At 43.0% G+C, this 16,841-nt stretch overlaps 1 protein-coding gene across 2 annotated transcripts in view; it reads right to left on the bottom strand.

Annotated features, from left to right (window-relative positions):
• Window positions 1-3,817: 3,817 nt before the first annotated feature.
• The window catches only part of Lonp2 (lon peptidase 2, peroxisomal), a 92,594-nt gene continuing 79,570 nt past the window's right edge, over window positions 3,818-16,841 (bottom strand). For both annotated transcript variants that reach the window (NM_025827.3, NM_001168591.1), the window contains 4 exon segments: window positions 3,818-4,204; window positions 6,361-6,551; window positions 6,935-7,142; window positions 11,379-11,521. In NM_025827.3, the coding sequence (NP_080103.1) occupies window positions 3,983-4,204; window positions 6,361-6,551; window positions 6,935-7,142; window positions 11,379-11,521 (764 nt within the window). In that variant the 3' untranslated portion in view covers window positions 3,818-3,982.

Raw genomic sequence — 16,841 nt, 5'->3', positions numbered from 1 at the left:
GGCACAGTACATTTTACTACAGCAAAGAAATGAGCGTTACTGTTGGACCTTGATCATCAAATTGGAGACTGACTCTGCTTTTCTTGTCTAAGGAGCTTCTAGGTGCTCTCATGGGAAAGGGCTCACACAGTAGTTTCTCCTTTGGTTAAAATAATGTGATTTTGAACATGTTATTTCAATAAACAAAACAAGTCAATAATCCCAGCTGAATTTTACATTGGAAGAATTGTCAAAATTAACACTTGCATGACTTACTAGTAGAGTTTATTTCATGGAAGTGTCTTATAGGAGGAGATACTAAATGCTTTTGCCCTCACTCAGCCTGACTTGAGTTGGTTTTGGTGGAGGACATGTTGTGTCTGGACATGAAGCATCCTCCACAATGTCTGGTGTCAGAGTCTCGGCCTCCAATGGTAGTACTGAAAAGTGGATGACTGACGAACGTCACTGATTCCGAGTCTTCATCAGTGGATGTGTGTTGGGGGAGGGAGGGCTAGTTGGAGGAAGTTACATTGCTGGGGGATGCATTTTGGAAGGCCGTGTCTTGTCTGCATCTTCCTCACTGGCTCTTCTGCCTTTGCTGCTGTGAGGAGGTGAACAGCTTTACTCTGGCATGCCCTCCCTTTCCACTAGTATTCTGCTTCAGCCCAAGCCCACGGCCACAGTGCAGCTTTGTATGGGAACCTGAAACTACAAGCCCAAAGAAGTCTTTTTTCTCAGGTATTCTGTCACAGCCATGAAAAGTATTGGAAATTAATGGTAGACATCACTAACCACTGTGCCTAGATGAGAATCAGAACGTACTGTAGCTCAAGTGGCTACTCTGTTGGGAGTTGGCACTGCAAATGAGATTCTTTGTGTCCCCAGGTATGAAGAGGATGTTGTGGTATGACCAGGAAACAGAGTGGTTTTGTGTTTTAGAGATTGAAGTTGTGACCTCCCCAGTGTTAAGCAAGTATTCTACTGAGCTATACTTCTAGTCTAGAATGCAAATTTTAGTTGCTCTCAGGGAAGAGGAAAGAAAAATCATATTTTAGTACACACACTAGCCTGTTTTTTAGATTCATGTACATTTTATATCATTCATAATTTATCATAATCTAGTATATCCATAACTTTATCTCTAGACACTGATTTACTAATTGGTATTAAATATTTTAAGAACAAATAAAAAGGCATTTACCCCTAAATTTTGCATATAACGTATTATGTGACTCAGGAATTCAGAGTCTTTGTAGTTTGTAGAAAAGTCTAGAGGAATAATAAATGGGCAGAACCAATTGAAACTAACCTATAAAGTTGATAACCAAGGTACACAGCTTCCCTCAGCTTTGATACCTGAAAATTTCTGTGCATGTGAGAATGCCAGCTGTGCATGTGAGAATGTAGCTGGGGTTGAGGTGTAGTGTAGTTCAGTGTTTGGGGCATATTCAAGGCCCTATATTTAATCCCAAGTACCATCCTACACAAACACACACACCCCTCAGAAAGCTGGACAGAATTATTGTATATCATTTGCTTGGGGTTTGATCTGCAGGCAGAAGTCCCAGATTAATCAATCAGTTGGTAAGTTGAATGGTGAGGTCCATGTGCTCCTGCTTCCAAGATGGCGCCTCAGTGCTAGCCTCCTGGTGGAGGAGTACACAGGCAGAGTAGCTAGCTAGTTTTCTTGGACCCTTTCCTATTGAGTGTGGAATACTTGTTAGGCCATTCTGATCACAGCACCACCAGAGAAGTTCTACTGGGCACACATCCCAAAATAATTAGAAAAGCAGGGATTTGTATATTCCTGTTTATAACCAACAGTCACAAAACAAAAGATGAATGGATAAAATTTGCCATATGTATATAGTGGATTGTTCAACCATAAAAGGCAAATTTGATACATGGTATTGGGATAAACCTGACACTTGGTGAGATGTTAGACATGAGAAAACATGCTGTCACTCTCTACAGCACTTAGGAGAGTGAAGAGTGGTTGCCAGGTCTGGAATCGAGGGAATGAGTTTAGTTTTTTTGATTGTGCTGAAAAAGTCATGGACAGTGGGAATAATGAATGTCACAGATGTCCCTGAATTAGATACTTGTAAGTGGTAAATCTTTGGACATTTTCTCCATTCAAAAACTCCTTCCTAATAAACCAAAAACAGTGTTAGAAAAACAAAAATCTTACTGGCAAACCTCAAATGGGCACCTTTAGAAACAAAAGATGGGCTGGAGAGATGGCTCACCAAATGAGTGCTTGCTGAAGATCCAAATTCAGTTCCCAGTTCCCAAACCAGGCAGCTCAGAAGCACTCGCAACTCCAGCTCCAGGGGATGCCTCCCGCAGGGGATGCACACACACAAAGATGACCACACAGAAGAAAAGCAAGACACAAAGACTGACTTAAGCCAGCACAGAAGATGCCCTGTGACGTTTCCTAAGTATTTAGAAGGCCAGTGCTGAGGTCTAGGACCCCAAAAACCCCAAGCCTTAACAGATGTTTTTTGTTGCCACCTCAGGCAGGGAGGAGGCAGAGCTGGGTGTGGAGACTTCCTGGCTGGAGGCTGTCAATTGTTTCTTCACTCCCTGTGTAAGATTTCACTCCCCTGAATCGGCAGCATTACTGAGGCTGATACCTCACTAAGGGTTGTGAATGTCTTTCCAGTGCCCCAAGTAGTCTTGGATCTGACATTTCCTCCAGAGGTTTTATTAGCAGGCCTGACAGGAGTTCAGGTAACTTGCAGACCCCATTCTCATCCAAGAAGTATCAAAAAATATTTTTATATTATCTCTTAGGTTTTGTAATGTAAGGTTCTGACTCTAGAATTAAAATTGCATTTATGTTGGATTCTTGTCGAATCAGCAATATCAGCAATACTACTAAACTTTTTTTTTCTTTTCTGTATAGCTCTGGCTATACTCACTTTGTAGACCAGGCTGGCCTCGAACTCAGAAATCTGCCTGCCTCTGCCTCCCGAGTGCTGGGATTAAAGGCGTGCGCCACCACGCCCGGCTTGACTACTAAACTATTATTTCACACATGAACATGTTAGAAACTGGGTTCAGAAATCTAGTAAGCATAAGGGGCTGCCTTCATCTTATGGTACCTTGGACACATCATCCTATGGTCACAGGACAGGACAGGCATGGGAAGTTGACATGCTTGGAATTTAGCATAAATAAGTAGAAGGGGGAGCAGGAAGGAGGATTCTGAGTTTAGGGGCCTTCCTAGAACATACAGCTTTTTGGGGGGGGAGGGGGCTGTACTTTGAGATTACAGGCACCCAAAGCTCTTGTGATGCTGTAATGACTGCCAGCGCATGCCCGTCCCATATAATTAATGTTCTCATTGCTGCTTCCCTTAGCCTAAGACTCATGTGCAGTCTCATCCTAGACCCCTTTAACACAAACACAAGGTTAGTTGCCTAGAGTTTTGTTTTTGCTAGTTTCCCTTCCAAGTGATTGGTTCCAGGATCAGATAAAATCTACATCTAAGTCTCCATAGCTAAGAGTGTATGCCAGCTGGTTTTTGTCTGACACAGCGTTTCCCTATGTAGTCCTGGAACTTGCTGTGTAAAGACTAGGCTGGCCTTGATCAAGAGAACCACCTGCCTCTGCTTCTCTCCTCGTTCGGGTGCCTGTGCCACGCCTAGCTCACTCAGTTATTAAACACACCAGGCACACTGGTGAGAGGGGTTCCTGGCTCTCCACTTTATACCGGAGGGAGTTGGATTCAGGTTTATAGTGGGCCTAAACATTTCTAAAAAGTTGTTCTAGGACCACAGAGTACCTCTGTCTTTCCCAGGGATACCAAACCCACTGGAGACCAGAATTCTAGGTTTAATGACTTTATTAAGCCAACATTTCTGTAATAAACAACTACTTAAACAGACTCATTGCTATCTTGATTATATCCACAGATTAGGGATATTTTGCTTGATCATTTGGTGCCTCAAACAAGCTTTGCCTCATAATTAAATTCAGCTTATGTTCGGGCCTATAGTTTGCTGTCAATGAGACCAGGTCTGGTCTTGACAGGAAAGCCACCATCAAAAGCTGCATTTAGAACTTCATCCAGGCAGCTTGCTGTAACAAAACTTAGATCCTGTCTGACGTTGCTTGGGATCTCTTCAAGGTCCTTTTCGTTCCTCTGCGGAATTATGATCTGCTTCAGTCCTGCTCGGTGTGCTGCTAGGACTTTGTCTTTAATTCCACCCACCTGCCAGGCAAAAGAAGACAACTCTCAAGGTTCATGTTCACTGCCGAGCGCATCTACCTTTTACTGAACCATCACTGACTTAGACATTCAGCCCACCTCCCACCTTGGGATAGTATGAGCTGGGAGGCCACTGAAAAGCTTAATGGTAACCTATATTAAAACCTTTTAAGGAGAGAACCTGTAACCTCGATGGCTATGGATAGTTTTAATTGTCATTTGCAGCCTTGTGTTTAGGTTGATTGTGCTTGGTTCTACTATTCCTAGCTAGAAGAAAGAAGTCTGAAGATTTTACCATAAAGAAATGACAAATGGAGGAAATATACATGCTGATTTAAATGTTATGCAATGTGTACATGCATTGAACATCATGCTATCTCAATACATACCATTTTTGTTTTTACAAAATAAAGATTTTTAAGTTAACCAAACAGAACTGCTCTTACACAGGAAGCTCAGTGTGTTCCAGGATTATTGTCTTCATTACCACAAAGCAAGGCTTTTGTGCCACCTAAAAATGAGAACACTCCAAACTAGACTCTTGTAAGGTATTTGTTTTTGTTTTGTGACACAATCATTGTAGATTGGCTCGGCCTTGAACTCCTAGAGATCTGTCTTTCTCTGTTCCCTGCCCCCAATGCTGTGATTAAAGGCACATGCCACTAGTCCTCGCCCCTCTTGTGGCTATAAATAAATAAATAAAAATAAATAAAAACAAAACCCTAAAATCTATGCCCATAATGATTCCTTCACAAAAGATGGAGTCTAAATTCTCTTTCCCAGTGTGAGCCTGGCTTTGTGACTTGTCTGTGTGGAGCATACTATGCTGGAAGTGATGCTATGTGCATTTCAAGGATAAGGTATTAAAAGAAAGCTTCTGCCTGGATTGTTATCTTGGATCACTTGCCCTACACAGCCTGGGGAAAACCCCAAGGTGCAGACGACTTGGGCCTCCTGTGCATCACGCAGCAGGTCCTCCTCTTCAGTGACCCAGGACTGAGGCCTGCATGCAGGTAGACCCTGAGCCACAAGAACGATGCCTACAGGCTCAGTACCTTCAACACTTACTCTAGCCTAATTGGCTAGACTGTATGCTGCTTTTAAGATGATACACACACACACACACACTCACACCACATATATATGTGATATGTGTATGTATGTTTAGTCATTTTTTTAACCAATTCTAAACTAAAATCTAAAATGTTCCCCTTTTTTCAGCCTTAGCAAGTATTTTTTAAAAATTCTATTATTTTTTTTCATGGTCCTTGCATGGTTGAATGAAAATATTGGAGTACAATAATTTTAGTGGTTTTCAATAGGAATTGAACTAAGTCTTACATGAAAGACTAATAACAAGCAAGTCCTCTGCTACCGAGCCATATTTCTAGATCTTTTTTACTTTGAGGCAAGGTCTCACCAGGTTGCCCACGCTGCTTCAATCTTCCTGAGTTGCTCGGATTTTGCAAGTGCCTGGCCCCTTTAGTGAGTCTATAACCTACTCTCATCCGTGTAAGGACTTTAGCAGGGAAAAGAATATTTGTTGCTGCTGCTGCTGCTGCTGCTGCACATCCTCCTCTTCCTTTTCTTGTTATGGCTCTGTCGTCAACATTTTGTCCTGTCAGACAAGTCCTGGCACAGTCACAGAGCCCTAAGTCCGGGTGCTCCCACAGCATTTGCATGCAGGTCAGGATACCCACTGGAGCCCAGGAACCTGCAGATCCAGGCAGGACTTTTGAACTTGTTTTGCTATAAATCTTGCCAATTATGGTACTCTTAAGATTCCTACAAGGTGCTAGGATGTCTCAAAGGAACTTGAAAAAGCATGGAATGAGCTTGAAAGCCAACGGTACACGCAGCACACCTCACTGCTAAGAAGAGAGAAGAGACTGCAGGCATTCTGATGAACGGCTGATTTTTCTATAACCACACTGATATTTCTTTTCCCTTAAATATTTTTAGATCATAGGGAAACTTGGGAGATGGTCAGGCGTTCTTTACTTGACCAAAAGTTTAAAATATAAGTTAGTTACAGGTATTAAAATTTTAATATTTAAAATTTTTAGCCAAAGTTTTTACAGAAAGCTACTATTCATGTAAATTTAAAATTACTAATTTAAATAAATATTACAAGTACATGATCTGTTTTCTATACTTACTGGAAGAACAAGCCCTCTCAGCGTAATTTCCCCAGTCATGGCTACATCTGAGCGCACAAGCCGCCCACTGAAAAGTGAGGCGAGACAAGTTACTATGGTAACACCAGCAGATGGTCCATCTTTTGTGACAGCTCCAGCTGGGAAGTGCAGATGGATGTCTGTGTTGTCAAGAAGATCAAAACTTCCAAAAGCTTTAAAAAGGGGGAAAAAGAAAGGATTTAATGTAGAAAAATTAAGCCCAGTTTTTTTTTTCTCTGAATAAAATCAAACACAAAAATGAATGCTTTGTATAAATGAATGCTTAAAGATATTAATGGATAGTGTACTTTGAGTGAGGTCTGGACGGTAAGACTCCTTCTCTCTTAAGTGTGATTTAAAGGTTTGTTTCTGTATCTAGTTCAGGGACTCAGCCAGATAGTCTAACGCGATCACTTGAGTCTCTATGGATTCAGAAGCCAAACCCGGGACTTTAGTGAATGGTGTCATCCTTGTCTCAGAGTTAGTTAGATACTCCCTGGATTACGGTCCAGGGCCCTCCTTCCCAGCTGTGTCCCACTGCAGTTAGGCCATGTACCATTAGTCAGGTGGTATTTCTTTGCATTGCTTCGAAGCCAGCTAATGGCGAGATGGGCAGACTCCTTCATGACGTCCCCAAGCTGGCCGGTCAGTGTTAGTTGGCCTTCACCGTCCATTCTACTTGCTTCCACAAACATGATTTTGCCACCCAAGGGAGTCCATGCTAACCCTATTGCCACTCCAGGTTGACTCAAACGCTCAGATACCTTGAAAGATGAAAATATTAGTTATGACAACATGCAGAAATTATTTCCAGAGCACTTTAATCACACTGTCTTGTAAGACTGCAAACTTAAGCACTAACTTCTGACAGCTTATTACCTGACATTATTTTGAGTCACATGTCTCACTATCTGGATGTTCTTATTTAGCATTCACCAGATGTATATAGCTCTACACATGGGTGAGGAACTGACTTCCAAGAGTAGTTGGGTCTAGGTACATATGCCTTGATTTTCAGGGTATCTTCAATGGACTGTGTATCTCTACATATCCAAAGCCTGGCTGGCTTTTTAGTATGTGAGCTTCAGGGAGCAACAATCTTCTCACTAACACTTATCTGACAAGTTATAGCTCTCACAGGCTTTCTGTCGCCACTCCTTGGTGATATCCTAGACTCAGGGCAGTGCTACCTGGATGCCAGTTTAAGAGGAACAAGCTGCTTAGCTGGGGCTATGTGTCTAGTTGATAAACTACTGGTTAATACACCCTAGGTATGAAGATACAGATTAGCATCTGGAAGACAGCAATGCTAACTTTGACTGCACCCCCATATCTCCAGAGAATAAGCACAGTGTGCCACCAAGGACAATCCAATGTGCAACTTCTCTGCTGTCAGGTGCCTGGCTTCACTATGGAATAGCAAAGACTGGCCGCTTCCTGGGAGCGAGCTGGGTGCTCTAGCAGCTGTGTGCAGTGGAAACCATGACATCAGTGAAGCCACTGGGTAGGTGGCCAACTTTAAGAGTTCATTTTGACCTTTAATTTCACAGGTAGATGGCAGTTTAGCTAGCTTTCAGCATCAGCCCAGCTCACCCCACACACTTCCCTCTAGCACTGGCACCTGCTCAGTTCTATATTTGAAAAAGAAAAGATAAATATGTAGGTCAGTGCTGTTTAAAAACAACACAAATAGATGAGAGTGTTTACAATGAAAAGAATTAATATTGAGTCAATTTTCTTATTCTTTTCATTACCTGGCTTCTTTCCAGAGCTGGATGGACTAACCCTAAAGAAGAATCTTCAGAATGTCAAGTCATGTTTAACAGAATAAGCCATTTGTTGCACTTTTATTAGCTGCTAATCACATTGTTACAGTTGAATCCTCAGAACTATTAACTATGTTGCTTCAAGAAACCAGGCAAGGGGCTGGAGCAGTGGCCTAGTAGTCAAGCTCACTTCTTGTAGAAGATCCAGGGTCAGCTACTAGTACTCACCTAGTGGCCCAGCCAGCTGCCTGTTAACTCCAGTTTTAGGGGAATCTCATTCCTTCTGGCCTCCATGGGTACCAAGTGTGCAAGTGGTGTATATGTGTGTGTGTGTATACATACATACACACACACACACACACACACACACACATATATCTATGGTGTATATTTTTTTTCCAGAGGAAACACGCATATATATAAAATTTAAAAAGAAACCAGGCTGGGAGGATGATACAGTGGGTAAAAGAACTTGCCCCACAAATCTGATGACCCGAGTTCAGTCCCAGGCTCAAGTGAAAAGCTGAGTATGGCAGTGTGAATCTCACCCCAGCATTCCTACAGGAAATGGGAGGCAAAGGAGGAGAAGCTCACAGACCAGCTGGCCTGATGTGTGGTGTCAAAACCAAGAAGGACCCTGCCTCAAAAACAAGGTGACTCAACTAAACAACTTAAAGCCCTGGTTACCCACCAGCACTTACTAACTTCCCATTTCGATTACTGATTTGTGGAGTCACCAGTTTTAGATGGTCTTCTTAGGGCTAGAAAGATGGCCCAGCTGGTAATAAAGGTGCTTGCTGCCAAGCCTGATGACCTAACTTTGATCCACAGAGGAGCCCATATGGTGAAAAGAGAGACCTGATTCCTGAAATCGCCCTCTGACCTCCACATGCATACTGTGGTATGTGCCTGTGTGCACACACAAAACAGACACAAACCTTTTCAGAATGTTTCTCTCACTCACTCTGTATCAAATTAAAATAAAAGTATGTCAAGTTCACCGTCTTCTAAGGCTTTGTGCCTTAGGCAAGGAGTGCACCACTGACCTCTAACCCCAGCCCGCAAGTTACTTTGTTACTTCCCACTCACACACCAGCGAGGCTAACCTGTAGACTGGGGAAAAGCTTAGTGAATACTCACTCCACAGGGTCTCTTAGTGCTTACATTTTTTTTTTTAAGAAAAAACTGGAAACGTTTGTATATGTTTACATGTACCTGCATGCCATGGCACATGTGTGGAGGTCAGAGGACAACTTTGTGGCCTTCTGCCATGTGGGTTCTGGGAACTGAACCCTGCCTGGATCTCAGACATGGATCTCAATCTTTATCTTGCCGAGTTGTTTTTCTAGCCCTATTGGTTTTAACACTTCGAAGATCAACACTTAAGGAACATTTGCATATCTAATTGTAGCCAAGTTTATATTTGCTTTTACATTACATGACTGAAACAGTGGTATGTTCAAATGTGCAGAGTTCTCTGTGACCTTTTTAGTCTAGGGGAAGACTTATGGACCCACCAAGATTTTACATTCACGTTACTGTCCCTGGCATCCTAGTCAGGCTCTGGCAAGCCTTACAGGGATATGACTGCGAGTATGCTCCAGGGCTGACAGTGCACCTCAAGGGAAAGGACATTGGTCACAAGAGCACAGCCACAAGGGCCAGACTGCAGGGAGCCTGGAGAGGCAAGGCCCTTGTCTAGGGAGAGGATGTAGGCTTGAAAACAAGAGAGTGGGGTTTGCAAACTACCTAAGTTGGTAGAAGTATTCACATGTAATAGCTAAGATGCTGTAAAGAGAATCAGATGATATCAGAGAGTGCTGCTAAGACATGTTTACAATTCCTCCTTTTTGTTCTTCCTGCTACATCTCTGTCAGAGCTCCTGCAATGGCAAAAATGCATCCGAATCCAGAATCTGCTGAGAAGGTTATATAATGTGTAACGTGTATCAAGCCTTTGTTTTAATATAGTTTAAGTGCTCAGATTGCTGCTGGGATGAGCTTTTTTTTGTTTTTGTGTTTTGTTTTTTGAGACAGGATTTCTCTGTGTAGCCCTGGCTGTCCTGGAACTCACTCTGTAGACCAGGCTGGCCTCGAACTCAGAAATCCGCCTGCCTCTGCCTCCCGAGTGCTGGGATTAAAGGCGTGTGCCACCACTGCCCTGGAATGAGCTATCTATGGAAAGTCTAGAGAAAGAGGCCATGACACTTGGGATCAGAATCGCTGTCTTCATTATGAACTAACAAGCGAGAAAGCACATCAACTTCTTTTCTCAACCAAAATTAAGCTCAGTTTTTTAAAAATTCAAATTCATAGTATCTTAAGAATGTAAACAACCCCAATAACACCTTGGGTTGTATGGTTCACGTTGAGATTCACTGCGAGAATAAACAAGGACTGTTCTGGCAACTGGGAGCTTTGTGGGGAGCCAGTCCAGAACGTAATACAAGGCCGCTGCGGATGAGTTTGGGGAGTCTTTCTTCTCCCTTGTTGTAAGCCCTTGGGAAAAACTATCGTCACTGGTAATGATTTGGAATTTTTGCTGGAGACACTGCCTTATACACAATTTAACAGCCCTCATAGACATCTTTACAGATCTTTCCTAGGAATTTACCTGTGAATCACCTCACCATCTAAATACCACAAATACCTTCAGCACCCTATTTTATAAGCTACTTCCATCTGCTGCTTTAGCTCATACTGGCTTTCTGGTCTTTGGTGACGTAGGAAAGGGAAAAGCAGAAAAAAACAGTAACAGAAATAGAGCAGCATATAGTTTAACCCTTGATGGTTATCTACCAGGTTGGAACTGGTAGTAGTCTGTGTTTTTCAAGTAGTTGGGATCAGGGCTGATTTGCTGCCTCCTTTCTAAGCCCTCGGTGGGCAAGACAACAGGACATCCTTGATTGAAATGCATACGATAAAAGACAGAACTCTTCTGCGTACGCAAATCAATGAGCATGAGCACTCATGAAGTGGAGGGATGACTGGAAAATCATTGAGCACTCATGAAGTGGAGGGATGACTCAGGGTCAAGCCAGCATGGGTGCCCATAAGAGGTCATGACTTGGGTCACTTCCATTCAAGAGCCACACTATCACATTAAGTACCTAAGTGTAACACTACACAGGGAAATTTTCCATTAAATTTTCCAGAACTTAGCTTCAGAGACCCCAGCTCTAGCTGTCCGACATCAAGCAAGCACCAGTGTAAACATAGATATGAGAATCATCACCTCCAGCTCATACAGTGGTGGCCCCAGGATGTCTTTCAGGGCATGGGAGTCGATCAGAATTGGCATTTCAGGTGGCAGGGCCAAGTCTGCAGTGTCACTGATGGATTCAGGTTTTGCATCTTCCAGCACATGTTCTTTGCAACCTAAGAGAAACATTTATTTAGAAGTTCCAAGAGAGCTGTTGGTTTGGAAATTCATTACTAGTAAAGAGAAATGGGAGGCACAGTGAATGCCACCAGATTAGTCCTTTGTGTTTACAGGCACAGACCTTTTACCTGTACACAGGCAGAGGAACTGGTCTTTCAAAGCCCTTAGGGAGTATTTGCCCATCACCCACATGATAGCTCACAACTTTCTGTAACCCCAGTTCCAGAGGGTCTGATGCTTCTTCTAGCCTCCTCAAGTGCCAGGAACATATGGGGTGCACAGACATTCATGGAGGCAAAAAAGGCAAAACATCCATGAACACAAAAAACTAAGTAAATGACCCCGCCTCAAACCTCTATGGTGCTGGTGAGATGGCTTACTAGGTAAAGGCATCCGCAGCCAAGCCGGACAAGTTTGGTTCCCAGTCCCCACATGGTTGAACAAGATGACCAACTCCCTTAAATGAAGTAGTCCTCTGACTCCTATGTGCATGCACACATATATGCCCACACAGAGATTTTAAATTAATATACTCATTTTAGACAAGACTCTCACTATGTATCTCTGGCTGGTGTGGAATTTGCTATATAGACTAGGTGGGCCTCAAACTAAAAGAGAACTGCCCTTTCTGCATGCTGAGAACATGGTATGTACTACCATGGTAGGCATAAAAACGTTTAAAAACTGTAGAAAACTGTGCCTCTCTTTGTCTCATAGCTAGCGTGCTGATAAGTTTTTGTCTACTTCACACAAACTAGAGTCACCTGGGAGGAGGAAACCGCAAGTGAGAAATTGCCTGCATCTGATTGGCTTGTGGGCATGTCTGTGGTTTTGTTTTCTTGATAAAAGACTGATGTGGGAGAGTCCATCCTGCTGTGGGTGGGTGCCACCCCCCACATGCCATCCAGGTAGCCATGGATTATGTAAGAAAACAAGCTGAGTGAGTGAGCCCAGTTCCCCATGGTATCTGTGTCAGTTCCACCCCCAGCTTCCTGCTGGAGCACCTGCTCCAGTTCCCCTTGATGATGGACTGTGACGTGGAAGTATAAACCAAATAAGCCCTCTCCTCCCTCAAGTTGAATTTGGTCATGGTGTTTATCACAGCAACAGAAAGCAGACTAAAACTCTAGTCTTGTTTTCCCTTGGGCTTGTCTGGTCTGCTATCTTACAATGTACTTAAACTGTTTCCTCTTTTATGACCCCTTTCATACTCCCAGTGAAAGTGGTTATTGTGTACACTAATAAGAAATATACAGTGATTACAGTTAGCCAAAATTGTATTATATATATTTATTTTGCTATGATTTCCCCATTCTTTTCTTTTTTCTACTCTTACAGATCATGAAATTAAGGCACCCTCCTCTAACTTTTCTTCCAAAGTGGCTATCAAATATGTGTAAGAGCAGCAGCCTTACACTAACTCGCTTGTGCTAACTGGGGTCATTATGAGGAGATCATTAAATGACACAGGGTGACCTTTAGGGTGAAGGCTCTTCTGGCTATCTCTTCACACATGAATCACAGGTAACAGGAAATTTGTTGACAAGAGGACAAGTTGAGCTATGAAAAAAATCTCAAGACCCTCACTACCTATTTCTATGGGGTTATAAAAATTACAAAGCAAGTCTGTTGTAGATTCCACAGTGCAATGCACACGATCTGAAGTGTGAAGTCTCCTTACATATGTCATTATACCATGACTGTAATGCTCATCCCAGGTTTAGCTCAATGGATCCTACAAAGTCTTTTCATCTTCCTAACTTCCTCCATAGGATTTCTTTCACAAAAAATGTGCAGTGGTCGGCTATTCTGTGGCTTGTGAAATGGTAGACTTTCTGTGAGTGACTGTTTTCAGCAGCATTAGATCTTAGAGGAGAAGAGAAAGTAGGTTATCATTTGTCATACAGGGAGAAAAGGTTACGGACCACAGAGTGCAAGGAAGAGACACAGACAGCTGTCGGCTGCCTTGCTGTGACATGCTCTGTGAGCTCTGCTGAGGTGGGGCTGCTGTTGTTGGATTTCATTTTACTGTCACCAGACGGGATAAGAGCATATGGGTGAAGTTCAAGACAACATGGAGCCACTGCCTGGGGACAGCTGACCTTTTTCAAGTGTAGTCTTGGGCTCGGTGCTTGGTGCACAGAGGGAGCAGGGGTAAGAGCTCTTTGCAGAGGATAGCCCTTTAGACACTAGTAAGCTCAGAGCTCATCTATACTAAAAACGTTCCATAATTCAAACATATGGCGTGCTCACCAGCATTTGTCTTTCTATTTTCTGACCACTGGCAGGAGGAACCAGTCTCTATGCTCTGCTGCCGTGGAGCGCACATGACCATGCCTTCTCCAGTTGCAAGCCAAAAGAAACCTCTGCTCCTTTAAATTGCTTCTTGTCGGGTACCCACAAGAGATCTGGCAAAGTGGAGCTGTTGTTACAGACAGGGCTGTGGTTGTAGAAGAAATCTGGAAGACTTTGGTGCAGTGGGCTAGAGATGCTGTAGAATGCTGCAAGCGCATGGCCATTCTGATGGAAACTTGGACAACTACAGTGTTAATAGGAATGTGGAGAGAGAGAGAGAGAGAGAGAGAGAGAGAGAGAGAGAGAAGTGGGCTGATGAGGTTTTAGAAAAAACCAAAGGCTACTACTGGGAACTGCACTAGGCCCTCAGTGTGACATTCTGGCAAAGAATGTGACTATGTTCTATCTGTGTCCAAACACTTGGAGTAAGGCTAAAGTCATAAGTAATGGGCTAAGTTTGAGGTGGAGGAGCTTCAAAGCCTAACACCCAGGCTCCAGCATGCTGACTGCTCACTGGTCTTTGCCATATTTACAAAACAGAGCAGAAAGGTATTTTAAAAGCCATGCAGTTTGGTGAGGAGAGGAATATGAGTAAGTTTAAAACTGTGAAGAGAGTTAAAGTTGTGGGCAGGGATGGCACTGACAAAGTGTGCACAATGGTTAGAGATTAGTGCCACTGCAGAGCGCAGAGGGACTTGGCATTACGTGGGAAAATGGAAAGCTGCCCTGAGGTAAGACCTCACTCACGGAGAGCTCCAGCCATGTATTAAAGCAAACTCACCTGAAAAGAGAATGGCTGAACAGAGGAGTCTCTAGGACCAGGGGTTCTCAGAGAGATATTCCCAGGCAGAGAGCACTAAAGCTGTGGTCCAAGGGAACTAGGTTTTATCTTAAACTTGTAGTGCAACTTGGCATCTTCTACATGGTCCTGGTCAAAATGCAAGGATTATAGGCTCATAGAGGCTTACACCAAGATTCCAGAAAGCCACCAAAAGCAGGCAACATTTAGTAACACTGGATCCCTGCGTGGAGCTCCTGAGCAGACTGTGTGAAGCTCTGAGAGTGAAACCTACGTTGTAACAGAGCCTCAGCTACCCGAGATGCAGAAACATTAGGCTGAGGAGAGCTGCACTTGGAGAACAGTGCACTGTGGGCAGCACAGTGAGCCAGTGGCACACAAATGCTACTCATGTTGCAAGGATGGAAAACTGCCTTTCTTAGGAGGTTGTGTGGGTGAACACCAAAGGCCCAGAAAGCTGCTAAGCCCAGGCAGTATGTATCAAGGTTGGAAATGAACTCTAACCTGTAAGATTTAATAAAACCTTTCCTCCCCAAGTTGCTTTTGGTCATGGTGTTTATCACAGCAATAAAAAGCAAACTATTCCAACACCTCCCATGAAAAGTCTTACGTCTGCATATACTCCATATTGTCCTTGGTTCCTCATCTAACAGTGATTGAGGTCAAATGGGCCAATGTTATTAATTGGTTTGTATAACTTATACAGAGTGGATGTATTAAACAAACGGTGGTGGTTGATCTTACAGTTAATATTCCACTTAGGGAACAATAAAAAAGTGATTCTAGGTATTCTTGGACTAAGGAACTATTTTCTAAACTGCACACTCAATTCTGCTACATTAAAGTTCCACATAACACTCAAATGTGTTGTGAAAGAATATAGCTGGGCTTGCAAGATGGCTCAGCGGGTAAGAGTACTGACTGCCCTTCCAAAGGTCCTGAATTCAAATCCTAGTAACCACATGGTGGCTCACAACCATCCGTAATGAGATCTGATGCCCTCTTCTGATGCCTCTTAAGTCAGCTACAGTGTACTTATGTATAATAATAAATAAATTAAAAAAAAAAGAATTAGGGTATAGGAATTACAAGAAAATATAGCTGATAATAAGTAAACCAGGCAAAGAACTCCAGATGTGTACATGCCTAGGCAGTAACATAAGAAACACAAAACCCAAAGCCAACTTCAAAAATTACTAATCCAACAGTAAAGGTGAGAGTGAGTCAGATTGACTGTCAACTAGAGAATGACATAATGATGGCAAGAATGTTCAAAACAATAAAAATAAAAGAATAAGCACCCAATTAAGGCCTAAACAGCTGAATGAAACAAGGATCATGATGCAGGCTATAGGAATTATTCTAAGACAGACGGACTGAAGACAGACCAATCTGACATGAGGGAAATAAAGGAAAAAAAATCAGTCAAGTGAAAATCTCTGTGGAAAATGTCACCGATACAACAGATCAAAGAAAAAGTAAGATACCTGTCTTAGTCAGGATTTCTATTCCTGCACAAACATCATGACCAAGAAGCAAGTTGGGGAGGAAAGGGTTTATTCGGCTTACACTTCCACATTGCTGTTCATCACCAAGGAAGTCAGGACTGGAACTCAAGCAGGTCAGGGAGCAGGAGCTGATGCAGAAGCCATGGAGGGATGTTCTTTACTGGCTTGCTTCCCCTGGCTTACTCAGCCTGCTTTCTTATAGAACCAAGACTACCAGCCCAGAGATGGTCCCACCCACAAGGGGCCTTTCCCCTTTGATAGCTAATTGAGAAAATGACTTACAGCTGGATCTCATGGAGGCATTTCCTCAACTGAAGCTCCTTTCTCTATGATAACTCCAGCTGTGTCAAGTTGACACAAAACTAGCCAGTACAATACCTGAGCTTAATGACAAGGTAGAGTAACTGGAACCATCCAACAAGGACAAAGATAAAACAGTAAGAAGGTGTCAGCAGGAGTTCCACATACACAGGGTACCCAAAAAGACTAACTGTGTGGATAATAGACACAGAAGGAGAATATAATTTTAGGGACACAGAAAACATTAACAACCATAACACTCTGGGCATGGTGACAAACACCTTTAATCCTAGCACTCAGAAAGCAGAGGCAGGCAGATCTCTCTAAGTGTCAGGCCTTCTACAGAGAGAGGGCTGCACAGTAAGACTCTTTCTGTCTCAGCAAACAAACATCATAACAAAATTTGGAAAAGAG

This window comes from Mus musculus, chromosome 8 (assembly GCF_000001635.26).
Source record: "Mus musculus strain C57BL/6J chromosome 8, GRCm38.p6 C57BL/6J".
Taxonomy (NCBI): domain Eukaryota; kingdom Metazoa; phylum Chordata; class Mammalia; order Rodentia; family Muridae; genus Mus; species Mus musculus.
Note: the sequence above shows the minus strand (reverse complement) of the source record. Positions and strands in the feature narration are given on the sequence as shown.